Raw genomic sequence first — 17,018 nt, 5'->3', positions numbered from 1 at the left:
AGAAGCTCGGCTTGATGTTTATGGATGACACACATAAACATGCCTCCATGCTGCTCGCTGATTTACTTCAGCATGTTTGCTACATATCACTCTGTTACTGATTTATTTACTGCGTTCCAGCTCTCTCCTCTAACAGCAGTCTATCTGTCACGGCTTGTCTGCTGTGCTAACGTGTGGATGTGCACATGCTCTGTCATTTTAGTATTTGTGTGTGTGTGCTCGTGTGAGCGACAGTGTTTGACATGACAAGAGGTGACCTTCCCATCCTATTCCTGTCATGGCATGTAGAAGCCAGGTCTCTGTTGTCATGGTGACAGTAGTGATTGACAGCTTCTGTGTCCCTGGAAGACAGATTTGTGTGAAGCGCTTTCCTCTATTATCCGTCCTGTTTCCTTTGGTTTTCTGTGGGGAGGCCTCAGTACAGTATGTTAGTCTGCATCTCCATAACTGTGCATGGCTTTATTTAACCTTTCCTCACCGGGGGGAAGTCGTGTGAGGATGCAGCCTCCTCTCTTGTAGCTCCACGTTCAAACAGTAACACGTGTTGACACTTTCCCAGCACCGCTGAGTAAAGTCCTTGTAGGACCTTGAAGGTAGCTGCTGAGGGAGGAACTACTTTTTATGGCGTTTTCACATTTTATAATGCTTGTTTAATGCGTTTTGAGTCAGGACACTCTTGAATGAATTTTAATGTCATGAATTAGATTTTTTCATTAAAAGTTTTTTTATTGAGTCTTGATAATGTGTTCTAAATCTCCATTGTGTTCTGAATATGACCTAGTGAGTTGGAATTACATGGTCTTAATTGGTATGCACATTAAATGCATCGACTAACAGGAAGCCGCAGCTTTGCTTAAATCTCTTGATCTTGATTATAGAGGACAGCAGTAATTCCACAGTACAGAGTTAACTGTTTGCTGCAGATATGTCTATTGATTTGAGTAAACTTAAAGATAAACCAGAAAATAACTTGACCTTTGTATTTGCGATCTTCACTATATTTTGATAGGGGTCACTCTGACACCCAATCGAGGGGCTGCATCCTTCGATGGGCGTATTTTAAGGCGTCACAGCGGTGCGTCGAAGGCTGTCCCAATTCAAAGGCTCCTTCAGATGCGGCTGACAAATACGTCCTCCTTTTCCTGGAAAAGGCCCAACGTATCCCAAGATTCATTGTGCTCCAATTCAAACACGATGGCGGACTCTTTAGCATCCGAGGAATAAACATTTAAATGTACGTTTTTTACATGTTTAAAAAAAACGAAAGGGCCCTTGAAACAAATTATCTTTCAAAGATAGGTTAAGTTACGTGACATTAGTTATGCCAGCTAGTTAGCCCAGTAGCTACCTGTTGCTGGGCAAAAGGAGCAGCAGTTGGTGACGTAATGGTAAGGGCGGGAACAGCTGTGACGCAAACAGGAAATCCTCCGTAGACCAGACCGTTTCATTTCAGTTCAGCTGTAACATCTACACAGGCTATGAATGTCGCATCCTCAGGAGACCGCCTCCTTCGAAGGCTGCAGCCCCTGAATTGAGACACAGCTAGAAAATAACCTCCGCTCTTGGTAGTATTTCCAGTCTTAAAGCTCATTGCTTTGTTTATACAGCTCACAGCTAATGTGTTTGGTTGAGGCCACCTCGGTTCCAGCTGCAGAGGTCAACTGTTTTCTGAAAGAGAGTTGAAAAGTAAGTTAGTGGGGGCGCTGGTTTGGCTCGGTGAGTGCAGTCCTCGACGCGGTGGCCATGGGTTTGGCTCCCGCCCTTGGCCCTTTGCTGTGTAAAATGTCTTTTTTCAGCTGTCCTGTCTAATAAAGGCAAAAAGGCTAAAAAAAAAGAAAAGGAAGTTGGCGACTAGCTGCTAAAGAGGACAAAGCGCTGTAGATTTTCTTCAGGTCGTGTCCACCTGTAAAGTAGGGATAATACGGGGGAGCTATGGCGAGTTGGCGACCCTGACCACCATTGTTTTTTTCTGTGTAACTTTACCCTTAAGGGTCCTGAAATAGATAACAGACTAATAGTAAAGCACTGTCTGCTCCTGCTGTGTCCGTCCATGTGTAGGGGTGCGCTCTAAGCATGTTTCACATCATCCATCGCCTGTCCACTGAGCGTTGGCATTCTTATGCTCTCTTAGTGGAGCCAAGTTAAGAAACATGCGTTGCAATGATGAACTTTTTTTCCAGTTTTGTTGTTTTCCCAGACTAAATATTGTCTGCATGAAATTGAATAAGCGCCGGTTTAGCTCAGGGGCTGAATCTGCAGCCCGCGTACAGAGGACACCGTCCTCGATACGCCGGCCCTGGGTTCAACTCCCACCCTCGGCCCTTTGCTGCGTTTCTCTTTCCAACACTATCCGCTGTCTGCCTGTATGTTGTGTGCTTGTATATGCATCCTTGTGAATGTAACAAACAAGACACTATTAGACAAACTGCCTCGTAGTGCTACCAGGAGCTAAAAGAACTTCACAGGGTACCTTTGACACTTAAAAAGTAAGTTTTGAAGCAGAAAAGATGTGTGTTACAAAAAGCCTGCTGAAAACAAAGTGTTTAAAGAATTCATTTAAAAGATGACACTCATTTTGCCGGTATAAATCTCTGCAGGCAGGGTGTTAACAGAGCCTGCTGGCCGAGGTATGGAGCACTTTTTTTTTGGTGTGGTGGTACAGCTCTGTGATTCACAGCTGCTGGCGTGCAGCTCCGATAGTTCCCATCGTGTTGGAGCCCCACAGCTAGGATCAATAGTCATCAGAGCCCATCCCGACGCTGCTCTGCCATTAATAACCTACGCTGAGTGGCTGCATGCGCTCGCCTTGACCAACTGTTATCCTGCACCTTGTAGACGATGCGACAGAGCAGCGTGTCAACACGGAGGAGATGGATGGATGAGTGAGTGACAGGTGGAGGAGGGATTTATCTGAAGTTTTTAAGCATGCTAACGTGAGAGAGCGGCTCTGGCTATCGCATGGATTTGTACCCCGGCACTGCTGCATTGCGGTGTGACTTTGTACTGTAGTTATAGCTGTGTGTCATGTAGAGTGATGGTAGAGAGGAGACTTAAGGAGTCTGCTCACACCCGCCTCGTTAAGGAACTATTCAGACCTCCCGTTCATCAAACATACGCACATGCCATCTGTTTCAGCTGCAGGTGTGTGTGTGCGTGAGTGAAACACCATTTATTGCCAATTAGGGATGCTTTATATCGCCCAAACCTGTCCCCTGACTGTGGACGGGGAAGTATTAAAAGAGTTGAAATTGGACAAAAATCTGCCCTATTCACTGCAGCAGGCTTGACATCGACACAGCAGCAAGAGCAGAGATGTGCCCAGCTCAACCTGCCACATTAAATAGGTTAACTAATGGTTATGGTAGCAGAGAAAATCGTATCGTATTAAATTCTCTTGTTAAATCTAATTTAAATTCCTTTTGCAGTCCAGCAGAGAAATATAACATTTCAAATGGACGTCCTCCTTTTGACAGGGAGATTTTGATATTGCTAATTATCTCCCGCTTCCCTTCATTTGCTCTCACGCAGCCCTCACAGGTGAGCCGGCAGAATAAGTTAATAAGAGGAAGAGGCGAAGACAAAAAAAAAAAAAACTCCAGGGGGAAATTGGTATGCATGGTTTCAATTCACTGGGGAGAAGGTCACTTCAACAATCTGATCGGCCCTTTTTAGACGATAGCAGGTCGAGAGAGGGAGCGGGCCGAGTGACAGGAAGGTGAGAGGAGAGAGAGAGGTAATGTGGTAATGTGTCAGGAAGTCTGGATACGCCACCTCACCCCGTCCTGAGTGTGACAGCCCTGAAGGTGTGATAACCTTAAATCCACACGCGCACGCACCCACATATGAATGCACGCTAACATCCATCCCAGGGCATCCTCCTGGCCGCGTGTAGCGTCGGTGGGGGAGTTAATCACCCGTGTCCATGGCCTTTAGCTGCTCTCATTAGCGGTGAGCGGTGGAGCCGTACCCGATCCATTAGCAACGCTGCCGGTAATGACACTTCACCAGCACCGTCGGGCCCACGGCCAAGACAGGCTCGCCACGGCCCCTCCATTACCGCCTCCTGCTGCACGCTGCCGCCACGCTTTTTAGCACTGGCAGGGGGACTGAAGAAATAAGACAGGAAGAAAGGAATTGTACTTCCCCTTTTTTTTTTTTTATTCCTCGGTCCGGAAAAGCAGCAGGAAGACGAGGAGAGGCAGAGAGGTGGCTTTTATCTGGGATCACATCCGCTGGCGCTGTACTGCAGCATTATCGTCCCGAGCCTCTTTCTTTGTCTGTCTCTCACGGACTCACACAGAGACGCGCGCACACACCGAGCATGCATGTATGTTCCCTGCACACACACATCCACATGCACAGTCGGACAGCAAATAGTGATAAGTCATCTTTTATGCACAGGCATGCGCTAATTAACAAGGAAGCGCACACACACTCGGACTTAAACTTAAGGCACGTGTGTTCCCCTCCACGCACACGCACACACAACGTGCATGCACAGTGCGTCCCAGAGTAAGCCTGACACAAAGTGCCGTGTCCTCATTCATATTGTATGTGAAAGCCCCGTGGCTGTCATGTAACCGAGCTTGTGTCACGCCTGTGAAATGGCCATCATGCAGCGGGCGAGCACCCAGTTAAAAGCCGGGGCAGGTATGACTAAAGGAATATAGGCCACAGGCAACAGACCTCCTGCTTCCTCCTCCACTCTCCTTTTCAGTCCCTTCAGCTCTCTCTTTTTATTTCTTACCCTCCTCTCAGCTGTGGTCTGGTGCTTTTGCCTGCCTGCCTGTGAAGTTTCGGTGTAACAGCAGGACATCACATCTTCCTCCTCCTCCTCCTCCTTCTCCTCTGTCTGCCTCGCACACGCTCTCCTCTGCTTTGCTGTGTTAGGGGAGCACACGTGTGCTTTTAGCACCCTCAGAAGGAGGCTGAGGGCACTGCAAGCTCCCTTTCCAAGGGTTTTTGGGGTAGTTCAGCTCCATTCTCCTTTAGTTTTTCACTGAACAGTTTGAACACCTCTGTGTTCTTTCTCATTCCTCGTCGCTTCCCCATGTGCACTGTGTGTCCTCTACTCATCCTGCTGCGTGTCTCTGCAAGTCAGCACCTGTTAACAACCCACAGTGCACCGTTTCTTGGTTTGCTTTCTTTATCAGGTCCTGCTTTAAGTCTGTTTATGTCCTCACCTGACCTGACCTGACCATCGAACCGGACAGTAGTTCATTTGGAACCTTACCGAGTCCCTTCTTTTCTGGCGGGCAATGGTTCGGTGGTTTGGTCCTCGAATGCATGTTCTCACCTGTCCAAACGAACCAACCAAAGCTGTCAGGTGTGAAAGCGCTTTAAAAAATAAGAGCAGCCCTCTGAAGGACATTTCTTGCAGCTGTTTCTGTGTGAAGCCAACCGAACCGAACGTCACATTTAGGAGAAAATAAACTTCTAACTTCAAATAAAATAAAACAATATACTAAAAATAATGAACTTACCTTTGCTCCTATTTACAAATCAGTTGGATGGGGAACGCCTTGCTGCTCTAAATCTGCTCTGATATCTTTGCATTGTTAGCTTGCAGCTACAAGTTCTCACTTTGCATCACAGGAATCACATTCACTGGACGCTTTTCTTTGCTGTCCAGTTTCCTCCTCATCTGTTTTGTCTGTTACGTTGTTTTCCACATAATAAGTCTGTCTTTAGGGATATAAACTGAGGGATACACCAAGTAATCATCTGTTCTGTGTGTTATTTTACCTTCCATTAAAGATGAAATCGGCCTTGATGTTGGGAATGCAGAGCAAAATAAATAATAGTTTAATTCCCCTCAAATGCATCAAAGCTAAATATTGAGCCTGTCCTGAAAATGTGTTTAAAGTACAGCTGCATGTGTTATAATGTAGTGGTTAAACTATGATACTAAGAGGTTATTTCCCACCTCTGAATGTAAGATGTATGTGCATTGTGATGTATGTGTAGCAGTTTTTTATGTGCATGGATTTTAATGCGGTTGTGTGTTTGTGTTTCAGTACATGACTGCTGCAGCTGCCGCGGCGCCTATGCAAGGGACCTACATTCCCCAGTACACTCCTGTGCCTCCTACAGCCGTCCCTGTCGAAGTAAGACTCACACACACACACACACACATTTTACTGACCAATCAAAAACCTGTCCATGTTTACAATAGGAGAACATCATTACTCCTGACAGCCCACTCGCATACGCCCAAACCTGCTCACCTCATCAACAGATCAAAACAGTCATTAAATAGACAGATTACACTGGAAAGAGGCTGTAAATTGCTCTTATTCTCTGCGAACAAATGGCCCTGCAGCAGCAGCAAATAACAAGGCTGGAAACTGCAAGCAAAGCAAGATGAGTCAGAAGTTTTATAGTATTTTGGGAAAGACATTTGAAGTGCAGCGCAGGCTTTGTCACTTGTTCGGCGGGCTGTCTGAGCTCCTGGCAGGTTCGGGCGGTCCAGCCGGAGAGATGATAAACGTGGAAAGCAGGCGGCTTCGGCGGGGAGAGCGGGGGCCGGCTGTCTGGCGGCTGACAGTGCGCTCGTATTCAGATGGACTATCAGTCGTGTATCAGATGACAGGAGCTGAAGTGAGACACAGTGCCGGCGGTGCTGTCTCCCTCTCTGTCTGTCTCTCTCTCCGGGCTGGTAGGTAGCTGGAACACACACACATCCGTCAGCCACGCAGCTCTGGTTAGCCCACCAGGCACGGACAATGACAGTTTCCCCCTGACAGAACCATTAGTCCCCTCCCCCCTCCTCCTCCTCACAAAGTTCCTCATGAAGGAGTGGCACAGTGGAGAGAGATGTAGTTGTAGTGTAGCCCGCGGGGGTCTCTTACCTATTTCATCCTCACCGTCGTCCTCTCAGTGCCGGCGTCAGCAGCAGGGTGTACATCACTGCTTCAGCCCGTGTCTGCGGGGCTGATGTATGGACAGGACGCCGTCTCCTTGAGAGCTTGTTAAAGGTGATGGAGATGACTCAACGACGGGGGACGATCAGTAATGCTCGACACTAAGAGAGGAGAAGAGTTTGTTGTGATGAATTCAGCGCTCAAGTCGAACTTTAAAGAGGTTTCTCAGCTCAAACTTTGGCGTCAATCTGCAACCGATAATGTCCTTTTCTTTAATGCCAATATCCCTCTAACTTTTACTGTATTGTACTAGACAGTGTTTTGTCTCTTACAGCGCTTTACTGAAGCTGTATCAAGTTTGAGTGATCATCTAAACAGCAGTTATTGTATGTCTGCACCTTTTCTGTGCAGGTATCAAGGTTTCTGACATTATTTTTAATGCATTTAAGACAAAAAGGACATCGGCGTCAGTGGGTGAAAAAGTTGCATATTTTAAATGGAGTTCTGTGTGTGCAAGAAATGCTTGTTTGCAATGTGTAATATATTATTAGAAAGTATTTTTACATGTTATTTTAAGAGGATTTTGAAGACTATATACTTGGACCTTTGATTCACAAAAGTAAACCTCAAGTAACAAAAGAACCATCCTCTTTCCAAGGTTTAGAAAGACATCCAATAGAAGTAGTAGTCGCTCCATTCAGTCACGTGCTTCTCAGCAGGAAGTGCTCGGCCTTGCAGAGAGCTTGCAGAGAGAGAAAGAGGGAGGGAGATGCTTGTTAAAGTTCAGAGCTGACACATTTCCTCCCGTGTGTGTGTGTGTCTCCCTCAGGGAGTGGTGACGGACGCCTCCCCGCAGACCGTGGCTCCCTCGTCACAGGAGGTGGGCGGCCAGCAGCAACAGATCCAGGTGGACAGCGCTGGCGACCATGTTCCTGCTTACTCATACCAGTCCAAGTGAGTCAGACGTACATGTATTTATGAGTTATATTCTTTATCATTATTTTTTTTATTATAAGGATTAGGTGTGGGCACAATTACGTTATATATTGATCAACAAACACAGATGTATTCATCCCTTTATAAAGTAAAAGTTACTTTCCCACCCCGTGGATTTTTATAGTAAACAAATGTGTCCAAGGTTACCTCACACATGCATCCTATGCAAATGAATTTTATTTTCAAACCTGGGCCCTATGTTTACATGTTTTGGTGTCAAAATGACGAGAGCTGGGCCTTTTGTCAAAGAGTAAGATCCTTTGTTTAACCAGAAACAGGAGTTAGGTCGCTCCCTTCATAGCCACCAGACTCAATTGACAAAAGCAGTAATTTTACCTCACAGAACACGGGAGTTGCTGATGGTCTACCGCTGCCTCCATCGGTTAGTTTGTTTGAGCTATTGTGCGGTGTTTTAAAGGGTTTGTTCGGTTCCGAACTGACGTGTGTTATGACACGTTAACGAGGCAGCGAGCAGGTCCGGTGTTCCGCGAGGTAAAATTACTGTTTTTGTTAATGGAGTCTGGTGGGTTTGAAGAGCGATCTAACGGCTGTTTCTGGTTAAAACTTCCTTCAGTCTGTGTCAAAGGTGGTGTTTCCTCCGAACTCTCCTGTCCCATTCATGGTTCACTCACGTAATGCGTCGGGCCCGGGTAGTTGCAGCTCTCCGTCTTCGCTTCAGACTCAGGAAAAATCAACCTGACGCTCTGTTTTTGACGCGATGCATGACACTGTGATCTGATTGGCCTGTTTTTGACGCGATGCATTTGATTGCCGCCTGGTCCAAGTCAGTTTTTCTTTCAAGCTTGCAATATCCATAGATAAATATTTTACTTGGTGACCGATGGATGTACAAATGAAGCAAATGACTTTGAAAAATACTAAAGTACAAGTACACGAAAAAGCTTACAGTAACGTAGTACATATAGTCGTTACTTCCACCTCTGGAATTGAATAAGTTTTGCTTTACAAAGTACTTTAAATCTTATCTATGTGTCCATACATCCATGTTGTCCTCTCCAAACAAGAACTGTCCACTTATATCAGGTCATTTTAAGGTCTTACTAATAAATTATCTGTCACAAACATGTTTTTACTCCTTAAATTAATCTAATTTATAAAGAAAAGCGTCCTCCTGAATTAACAGGCAAAAATAGTGCATACATGTAATTTGTTAGATAAAGCAATCAATTTGCGAGGGATTTCTCTTTGACAAATATTTTTAGTTAATCAGCGCAGTGCAAAATTTTAATCTCAAAATGAAATGAAATGACAGTATCAAGAGAAAAAGTAGTTCCATTATAAAACGACTAATTATGCCTGGCTGCTGTTGTCATCTTGCCAGCACGTTTTCCCTTTCTGACCCGATCCGAAGTGTTTAAAGTGTTTCATTTCTGCTTCAGTCTCCTGACTGGGCTGTCAGCTGTCAGCTCTATTGCTTTTCTGTGTTTGTAATATTGTGCTTTGATTACAACTGCACACACCCCCCTCTCTCTCTTTCTCTCTCTCTCTCTGTTCTCCCCTCTTTCATCAGATAGCGACGGCCTGAGCGAATGTTCCTGTGACAGCGTTGCCTTGAGACAGAAGGTGGCTGCACTGTGAATGTGAGGGAAAAGAGAAAAGAAAGAGATTGCTTCCAGATTGCCCAGGCACCAAAAAAGAGACACTTTTTTCATTTCCTACCTGGCCTACGAGAAAAAAACAAAACAAGAAGGAGGTAAAGAGTGCTGAGGAAGGGGATGGGAAAATTGCTGGGCACAGTGCAAAGAAGTGGAATTGTTTAGTCGGGGGAACCTGCCTGAAGGGCTGGGCTGAAGCTTGAAAAGTTTCTCAAAGAAAAATCTCAACTAATTAAAAAAAAAGAAAAAAAAACAAGTAAAACTGACAAAAAAAAAAAAGGTTGAATGCGCAGGTAGGTGATGAAGTTTATTTTGTAATTAGAAAAGGGGAGTCAAGTTTGAGATACACACAGAGATTGTCTTCCTCAGATATTAAGCTACAATTTCTTTTCACTCTTTTTTATGTTCTAGTGTTAAATTTTAGTTTTCTAGATATATTCAAAAACAAAGTGTTTTTTTCTTTCTTGAATCTTCATGGCCTTAATTTGAAGGGCGCCAGAAACTTTTTACAGAGTTACAGTCTGACGTCTGGTTAGGGGGGAAAAAGTAAACATAGTCAGTGTCTTGGACCCCGAGGAGGGTACAAGACACTGGATGAGTTGTTCTAAAGAGGAAAAAAAAGAGTCTATCACATAAGCTGTACAGATTTAATAGAGAAGAGCTTTTTTTCGTTTCTTCATTAGAAGAAAACTTTGATAATTATTATGTCAGAGGTAACTAAGTGTCAGAAGAAAACAAAATGTCTGTTGGGGAAAAAGACTCATGGAGGGGTTCAGAGTGGGGTTGGGCGGGCTGGGGTGGGGCGGGGGGGAGAAGAAGCTTTGAAGAGATTTTTCACAGTGAGGAAAACATGAAAACATAAGAGAACATGCTGCATTGTGGATGCAGTCTGTTGCAAATGCTGAACTTGTTTTTTATTATCATAATTATGATTTTACATGGCAAAGAGTTGCTGTCGACGACATTAGTGCTTTTTATCTGCCACATTTTACCTTTTTTATGAGCTTTAAGATGTTTTTAGCCCGCTTTGCTTGTCACACTGCGAAAAGAAGACAAAAAAAAAAGATGAAAAAATAACAAAACAAACCCCCAAAAAAAAAAAAAAAAAAAGAAAATCAATGGAAAAAAATCTGGCAGTGAAATAAAAACAGTAGATTCAGTAGGAGCTTACGGTTTAAACCAATCAGTGCAAAAGCAATAGAAGAAATTGTTGACAATTTCTGTAGTCTTTCCTAGTTGTGGATCAAATGCAGCCCATGGATGGCCATTTTTATACCAAAGATGAAGAGACACTCTGAACCAGAGTTTTTTTTTTCTCTTTTGTTTCGTTTTTCCTTTTCATTTTTCAGTTTGATTTTGTTGTTGTTGATGTTGTTGTTGTTGATGATGTTAATGTTGATATTGTTGTTGTTGATGTTGCTGTTGTCGTTGTTTTTTATTTGACCTTGATGGCCGGACCAGTCCTTACTATCCTTCTTAACATCCTCTTTTACGCCGGGTTTAAGCTAGTTTTCCACGGTTGTCCAAGCTGTTACACAAACACACACACGCACACATATCTCAAAGTGCACACACTTACTGTACGAACTCATGAACACACACATCAAACAGTATTTAAAGTGTGACGCAACCAGTGGCAGTCCTACCAAAAGTCCTTCCTTTCTTTTCTTTATGTGTGTCATAACTTTGCGATGCTTTCACACACCGTGGGTGCATTCCACCTCTCTCTCTCAGATCCTGCAGGGAAAACTTTAGGAAACAATCCGGGAATGCTGCTCGCTACGCTCCGTAGTCTTCAACTCATCGCTTTGATATTTGTCCTCTTAGTAAATATTGTCTTCAAACTCTTCATCTCATAAATCAACCATAACTAACTCAGCTATTTCTTAGTGCTTCAGTGTTCAACTGGGAATCTCCCCTCAGCTTTTCGACCTCCTAATTAATCTCTCTAAGACAGCACCAAACCCAGGTCACTTTTTCCAGCATTTACCTTCCCAGAATACCAGATGAGTGCTATTTGCTGCAGGTAAGTGGTTAGTACGGTGGCCAACAAGGGCAATCGTGCGGCAACGTCCCAAACTGTTTCAATTAGAAGAAAAGTGCTGCAAATTCAGAAACGATGCCAATTCAAAAACGCATGCAAAAGTCTGAAACAAATTTAACAACGGAAACGCGCTGCAAATAAAATAAATGTGCTGCAAAACACGTCAATGCGTTTGTGTCGGCCTTTTTGCAGCATTGTTTTTGGTTTCGTTTCCGGCGGTCACAAAGAAACACTTGTACACTTGCAAGTCTTGAAAGTCACTAGCAATGGTTGCATACACTTTATGGCACTTAATGGTATTGACTTTACCCGTATGAAACTACCACTGGCTGCTGGTAAGCTTAGCTTAGCACAAAGACTGGAAACTAGGGGAAGCAGCAATGAGCTAGCCTGGCTCTGGTAACAAACCACCAGCACATCAAATACTAGCTAACTGTTTTAATCAAGCATAAAAGTTTTACAGGGGGTACAGTTGAAGCTTTGGGTTTGGCAATTTGGCTGTCGCCATCTTGGTTTTTGGAGCCAGAAGTGACCATATTTGGATGAGATGGTGGATACACATTGCTACATCTCTCTCCTAGTTGACCCATTGTAGCCACTTGTCAATCACAGGCCACACCCCAAAGCATTATGCATTATCATCCATTTTTCTCCCAGTGGGACCATCCTTTACACAATCATGCTGTATTGGAGGAGACTTGAAACAAGCGGATGAGACCATTGTTTACTGAGGTAATAAATCAAGTGAGAAGTTGGGTCATTTTCCCATCAGATCTCATACAATCAGACTTCTTTATGCGTCCAGTGCAGTCGCCCCCCGCTGGCAATGGGACAGAATGCAGGCACTTCCAAGTGCGGCTTAACCGTTTAGATCAGAGGGAACATCCACTTTGTGTATGCAAGCTATGGGCCAGGCGCTGCACTGTATTTTACTGGCGTCTTGTCATCACAGTGAGGTTGGCTGGCAACAAGAAGACACTCCAGGAAATTACTGTGAACAAATCAACTCTCTTCCTCACTGGGAGGACGTCTGTAAACCAGGGAACCTCGCTTTGTCGACCTGTTTGCAGTGTAAGACTACCATCACTCTGACACTAACAAGGCGTGGGAGACGAGTGTTTAAAGGGTGTAAAAGGACCGCCTGTCTTGAACATCCCCCTGATCATTTGCCCAACACAAACAGAGGAGGTCAGCACACCTGTGAGAACTAACTAGACTCCTCAGCAGCCCCAACAAGATGTTGATGGCAGCTCTTTCCTCGACCCCACCACTGAGTGTCAGTTACACTTGTAGTTGTCCCAATTTGTTGCACAAACAACCCCGTCTAGTCTTATCCCGTCTTTCCATCCCAGAGCGGCGGAGGCTTTCAATGATTTCATCTCCAAGGATTGTCCCCAAAGAAATTGCCTCTGGGACGGCAGCCATTTCTGCCCCCATTACAGCAGCCTTTGTGTGTCTGCTCTGTTCGCCCATGTCCGTCGCTCTACCCCACTGTGGTGCTTCAGCGCTAAAAAAGACCACGTTTTTTCTCCCGCTTCACTGGCACCATTAATGTGCCATGGCCAAGCCTGGCTCCCTTCTTGCTCTCATTTTCCCTCATTCTCTCCCTCTTCTCCCCCTCTCTCTCTGAGGTTTCTTCTCTTTATTGGGTGGTGCAGAAGCAGAACCACAAACCAATTTCAGTCACTCTCGCAATGAGGCTTGACGGGCCCAATTTGTCTCCCTCCGGGGCAATAGGATCCACTCCAGTGTCCCTCAAAAGACCCCTTTCTTCCAGACAGAGAGGGAGCTTTTTGTTTGGTGACAATTGCAATTGAGCTCTCGCAGTTCATGTGACTCATTCAAATCCACGTCCGGCAGTGCGTTTCGGGACATGATGGCGTGATGCACATTACAGACGAGCCATGTCATCATACCGTGGCGATGTTTGTAACCTAACAATCAAATTGTACATCGAGTGCCTTTAAATGAAGCTTCCAAATGATTCCAAACGATCTGTGTGGATAGGTTTAACCAAAGCAAAGCACACAGAAGAGAGCTTGTTTGATTCAGACAAAAGCTACAAACACTGAAGCCACTCTATGGTGCTAAAGAGGAAGCAGACTTAGGCTTGTGCCTTCATTGTGCTCACCGGCCATTGTTGATCTTTTGGCCGTGAACTGGCTCCTAAAAGGCCGCCTGTCCACTTGACGACACAGAAAAGAAACAGGGCGCGCAGCTTCCTGAAGTGAACGACACAGTTCAAGCCATACGTACGTTTTCTTTTCCCTCAGTCACGATGGAAATACCTGCTGTAGTCTTCTCGACAGAGGTCAAAAAGCCAAACGACCGATCAGCTGTTTATTGTCCGATCAAATCAGCACCTGCCCGTTCCCTTTCATCTCATCTGCCACTCAGCATCTGCTTCAGCTTGCCTCCAGGCTATGACTCGTTTCTGCCGCATTACAGTCTTTAACAACTGACAAATGTTGGGTTTAACGCTCCCTCGTCTTCACCCGTCCCTTGAACTCACTGTATTCCATTTCTGAGTCATTCTAAGTGTCCTAATGAAACAACAGAGCTGCTGAACTTTAACTTTACCAGTTTTAAGCTAGTATGAGTGTGTGTGTGCGTGTGTGAGGACTCAACATTTCAACTTTTAGTGAAGTTATGACTGCAGCACAGCTATAACCGAGTTCTTTGGAGTTTTACAGCTGCAGTTTTATAGAGTGCAGAAGACGTGAAGCTTAATAGGACTCATAATGCAGGAGTTGCACATCAGAGAGCAAAGCATCATACAAATGGCCTGAGATTCAATACTAATGGGAAATAGGATTACGAAGAAGTTATGAGAAAAACTGCACAACAACAAATATAAACTTTGCTAGAAAACAGGTTTTAAGGCAGGTGTTTGCTCTTGGTGTACAGCACCAGTATTTCACAGATCTGAGAGATTACCGGAGTGAGCAAACAGAAATGTCTTTTTCTTAATAGCACAATGGCTTAATGTACCTTTTCAGAATACCAATGCATTTGTAGAAGTGTACAGAAGGCATGCCTGCAATTTTAAGGAGGCTGTAGCAGCCTTCCAGTCAGTCCATGTGTCAGCACAAAGCAGCTATACAGGAGAGGAAATGTATGTGTGAGGGAGAGAGACAGAGAGGGGGATCATTAGCTGCTGTTGCCGGGCAGAAGTGGACGTAGCCTGGAGTTCCTCCGTCCCCTTTACAGGACTCCAAGAGGCGACCTGCTTGACCTGTCGCTAATTAGCAACAAAGTCTTCTTTTCCTGCGCCATCACACCAGGACGTACTCCCTCTCCTTTCCTATTCATCATTTCACACCTTTTCAGTTCCTCTCTTCTGTGTCGGACATACCGTTATGCCTCTTGCCATCTAACTGTTTGCATCAGTTGCATTCCCTTCCTTCTTCTTCAAGTCCACATCAGCATCCATTTAAGCTGTAAGAAAAAGTCAACCACTCCCATCTGCTGCTGAGAACATCATGTTGATTTCTCACCTGCTCCTAGAGAACATTGGCCTAAGATCCGGGGGCCCCTTTACCAGCAATTTGCAACAAGACATCATGTCCTCTTGGGTTACAGGCTGCACGTCGTAGGTGTATGAATATGTCATTCATATAGCTCAGTAAAGGTCAGAGATACATTGTGTGCTGTCAAAGTGCCAAAAAATGTATGCAATCATACATTAGCTGTAGAGTTGTTCTGATACCGATACCAGTATCAATATCGGCCTCCGATACCAATATAAGTATCAGACTCTGATAGTAATATCAGTAATGGTTCCGATACAAGTATCAGTATCGACGTCCGATATCAGTATCAGCATCGCTCCCACCAGAACTCAGCTGGTTTCTGGTAAATTATCGTGTGACATAAAAAACAGAAACATTGTGGTGCTACTAGAGAGTGTAATGTAAGTCAGAGCCTGCAAAATGTCACTTAGCGGCCAATACTGAAGTCTAGGTATCACAATCAGTATCTGTAAGGACAAAATAGTATCAGAACATCTGTAATTAGGTGTTAAAAATAGAATAACCTGTAATGTTGAGAGATAAACCATTTATCTGACCATATCTAAGTCACTGTAATCCTGCAAATCCCACTCATCTGGCTCCAAGGAAGTGTTATAAGATACTCAGAATGTCCGTGAAGGTTCTCAGTCATCCAGGTCATGGTAAGTCGAAGCTTAATCCAAAAGGCAACTGGACTTGGTTGAAGTTCTTGAAGACGTTCTCTGTCCAAACAGCTGAAATCCCACTCACTCTCTGGATCATGTGAGCCCAACGACCCACCAACAACAGACAGTGCTTACGCCTCTCGACAGCCCAGGTTAACGACTCTCCCTTGATCACACATTAATAGCATACCAATGACCTACAGAGGCTTATATTTGTAGCTCCGTCCGCCAGTCAGTTTAGAACTGAAGAAGCCTTTCGGATGAGAGGTGAGACGTCTTTAAGAACTTCAACCAAGTCCAGTTGCCTTTTGGATTAAGCTTCGAGATACTCAGAATGTTTATCAACCCTCTTTTGATGTAGGAAGAATGCTGTGCTTCAGAGTAAAATTGGGGGAATGCACCATTTTGGATAACACACACACTGATCTTCTGTAAGCTTCTCTGAGAGCTACCAGATTATGCCAGAGTCAGTTTTCAAGGCGAGGTGCTTACTTCACTGCCTTTCTCTCAATCCGTCCCTAACTCACCGTCTCTCACAATCACTGCCACCATCCTTAAATCAGACATGGTCCAGACGTCATTTATGTAGTGTTGCTTCCCCGCTGTCACAGGAGTAAACTCATTAGTCCCTTTTAAATTTCATACATAATTTCCGTGAGGATCTTGGGCAATTCGTCTCTGTGAACGGAATCGCAGCCCTTCCACATTGATCCTCGTGTGTTAGGAAAACAGTAGTTCAGAGTAACTCTCACAGTCTGTCTCCCACTGAGTGTAAAGGAGAACTGTGGCTCAATAACTCATCACAGACCAGCACGCACACACACTCACACATAATGCAGTGGGAAAATTGCTCAAAGTACCCCCCACAAGCGCAAGGCCCTGTGCTTTTTAATTGATGCCTCGGTCCACCTTTGATGAGAGCTATCGATTGGCCACACAACCCCAGGAGCGCAGCCAGCCAGCACACCCTGCGAGGAGCTCACACAGCTCCCTGAGAAACACAAAGTCCAACAATCACTAGGAAACGGCCGACAAAATTGTGTAGAGAAAGCCAGCGCAGAGAGTGCGTCAGGCATTGGAATCATTTCCCAGATAAAAAGTGGAAGTATTTATTGGGACAGCAGAGCGGTTTTTAATTTCTGTTTTGTTAGTTTTTCTCTTTCCGTTTGTTTTTTTTCTTTGTTTCAGCGCCGAGGAGGACATGGTCACGCCTCGCACACGCTGCTCAGTGTGTGTGATCTTTGAGAAACTCTCTGTACATCTGTGGATGTTAGGATTTGACTTGGGTTTTATGAGTTGTTTCTTTTTTTTCTCTCTGATGA

General features: G+C 44.7%; 1 protein-coding gene across 4 annotated transcripts in view; it reads left to right on the top strand.

The window, feature by feature from the left end:
- The window catches only part of rbms3 (RNA binding motif, single stranded interacting protein), a 320,758-nt gene extending 310,508 nt beyond the window's left edge, over positions 1-10,250 (top strand). For all 4 annotated transcript variants that reach the window (XM_069681044.1, XM_069681042.1, XM_069681046.1 and 1 more), the window contains 3 exons: positions 6,018-6,107; positions 7,693-7,817; positions 9,391-10,250. In XM_069681044.1, coding sequence (XP_069537145.1) covers positions 6,018-6,107; positions 7,693-7,817; positions 9,391-9,394 — 219 coding nt within the window. In that variant the 3' untranslated portion in view covers positions 9,395-10,250. The remainder of the gene's footprint in view (positions 1-6,017; positions 6,108-7,692; positions 7,818-9,390) is intronic.
- The last annotated feature ends 6,768 nt before the right edge of the window (positions 10,251-17,018 follow it).

This window comes from Semicossyphus pulcher, unplaced genomic scaffold, assembly GCF_022749685.1.
Source record: "Semicossyphus pulcher isolate SPU_LCO1_2020_fin unplaced genomic scaffold, fSemPul1.0.p SCAF_5, whole genome shotgun sequence".
NCBI classification, from domain to species: domain Eukaryota; kingdom Metazoa; phylum Chordata; class Actinopteri; order Labriformes; family Labridae; genus Semicossyphus; species Semicossyphus pulcher.
The sequence above is the reverse complement of the archived record's forward strand: the minus strand, read 5'-3'. Positions and strand labels throughout refer to the sequence as shown.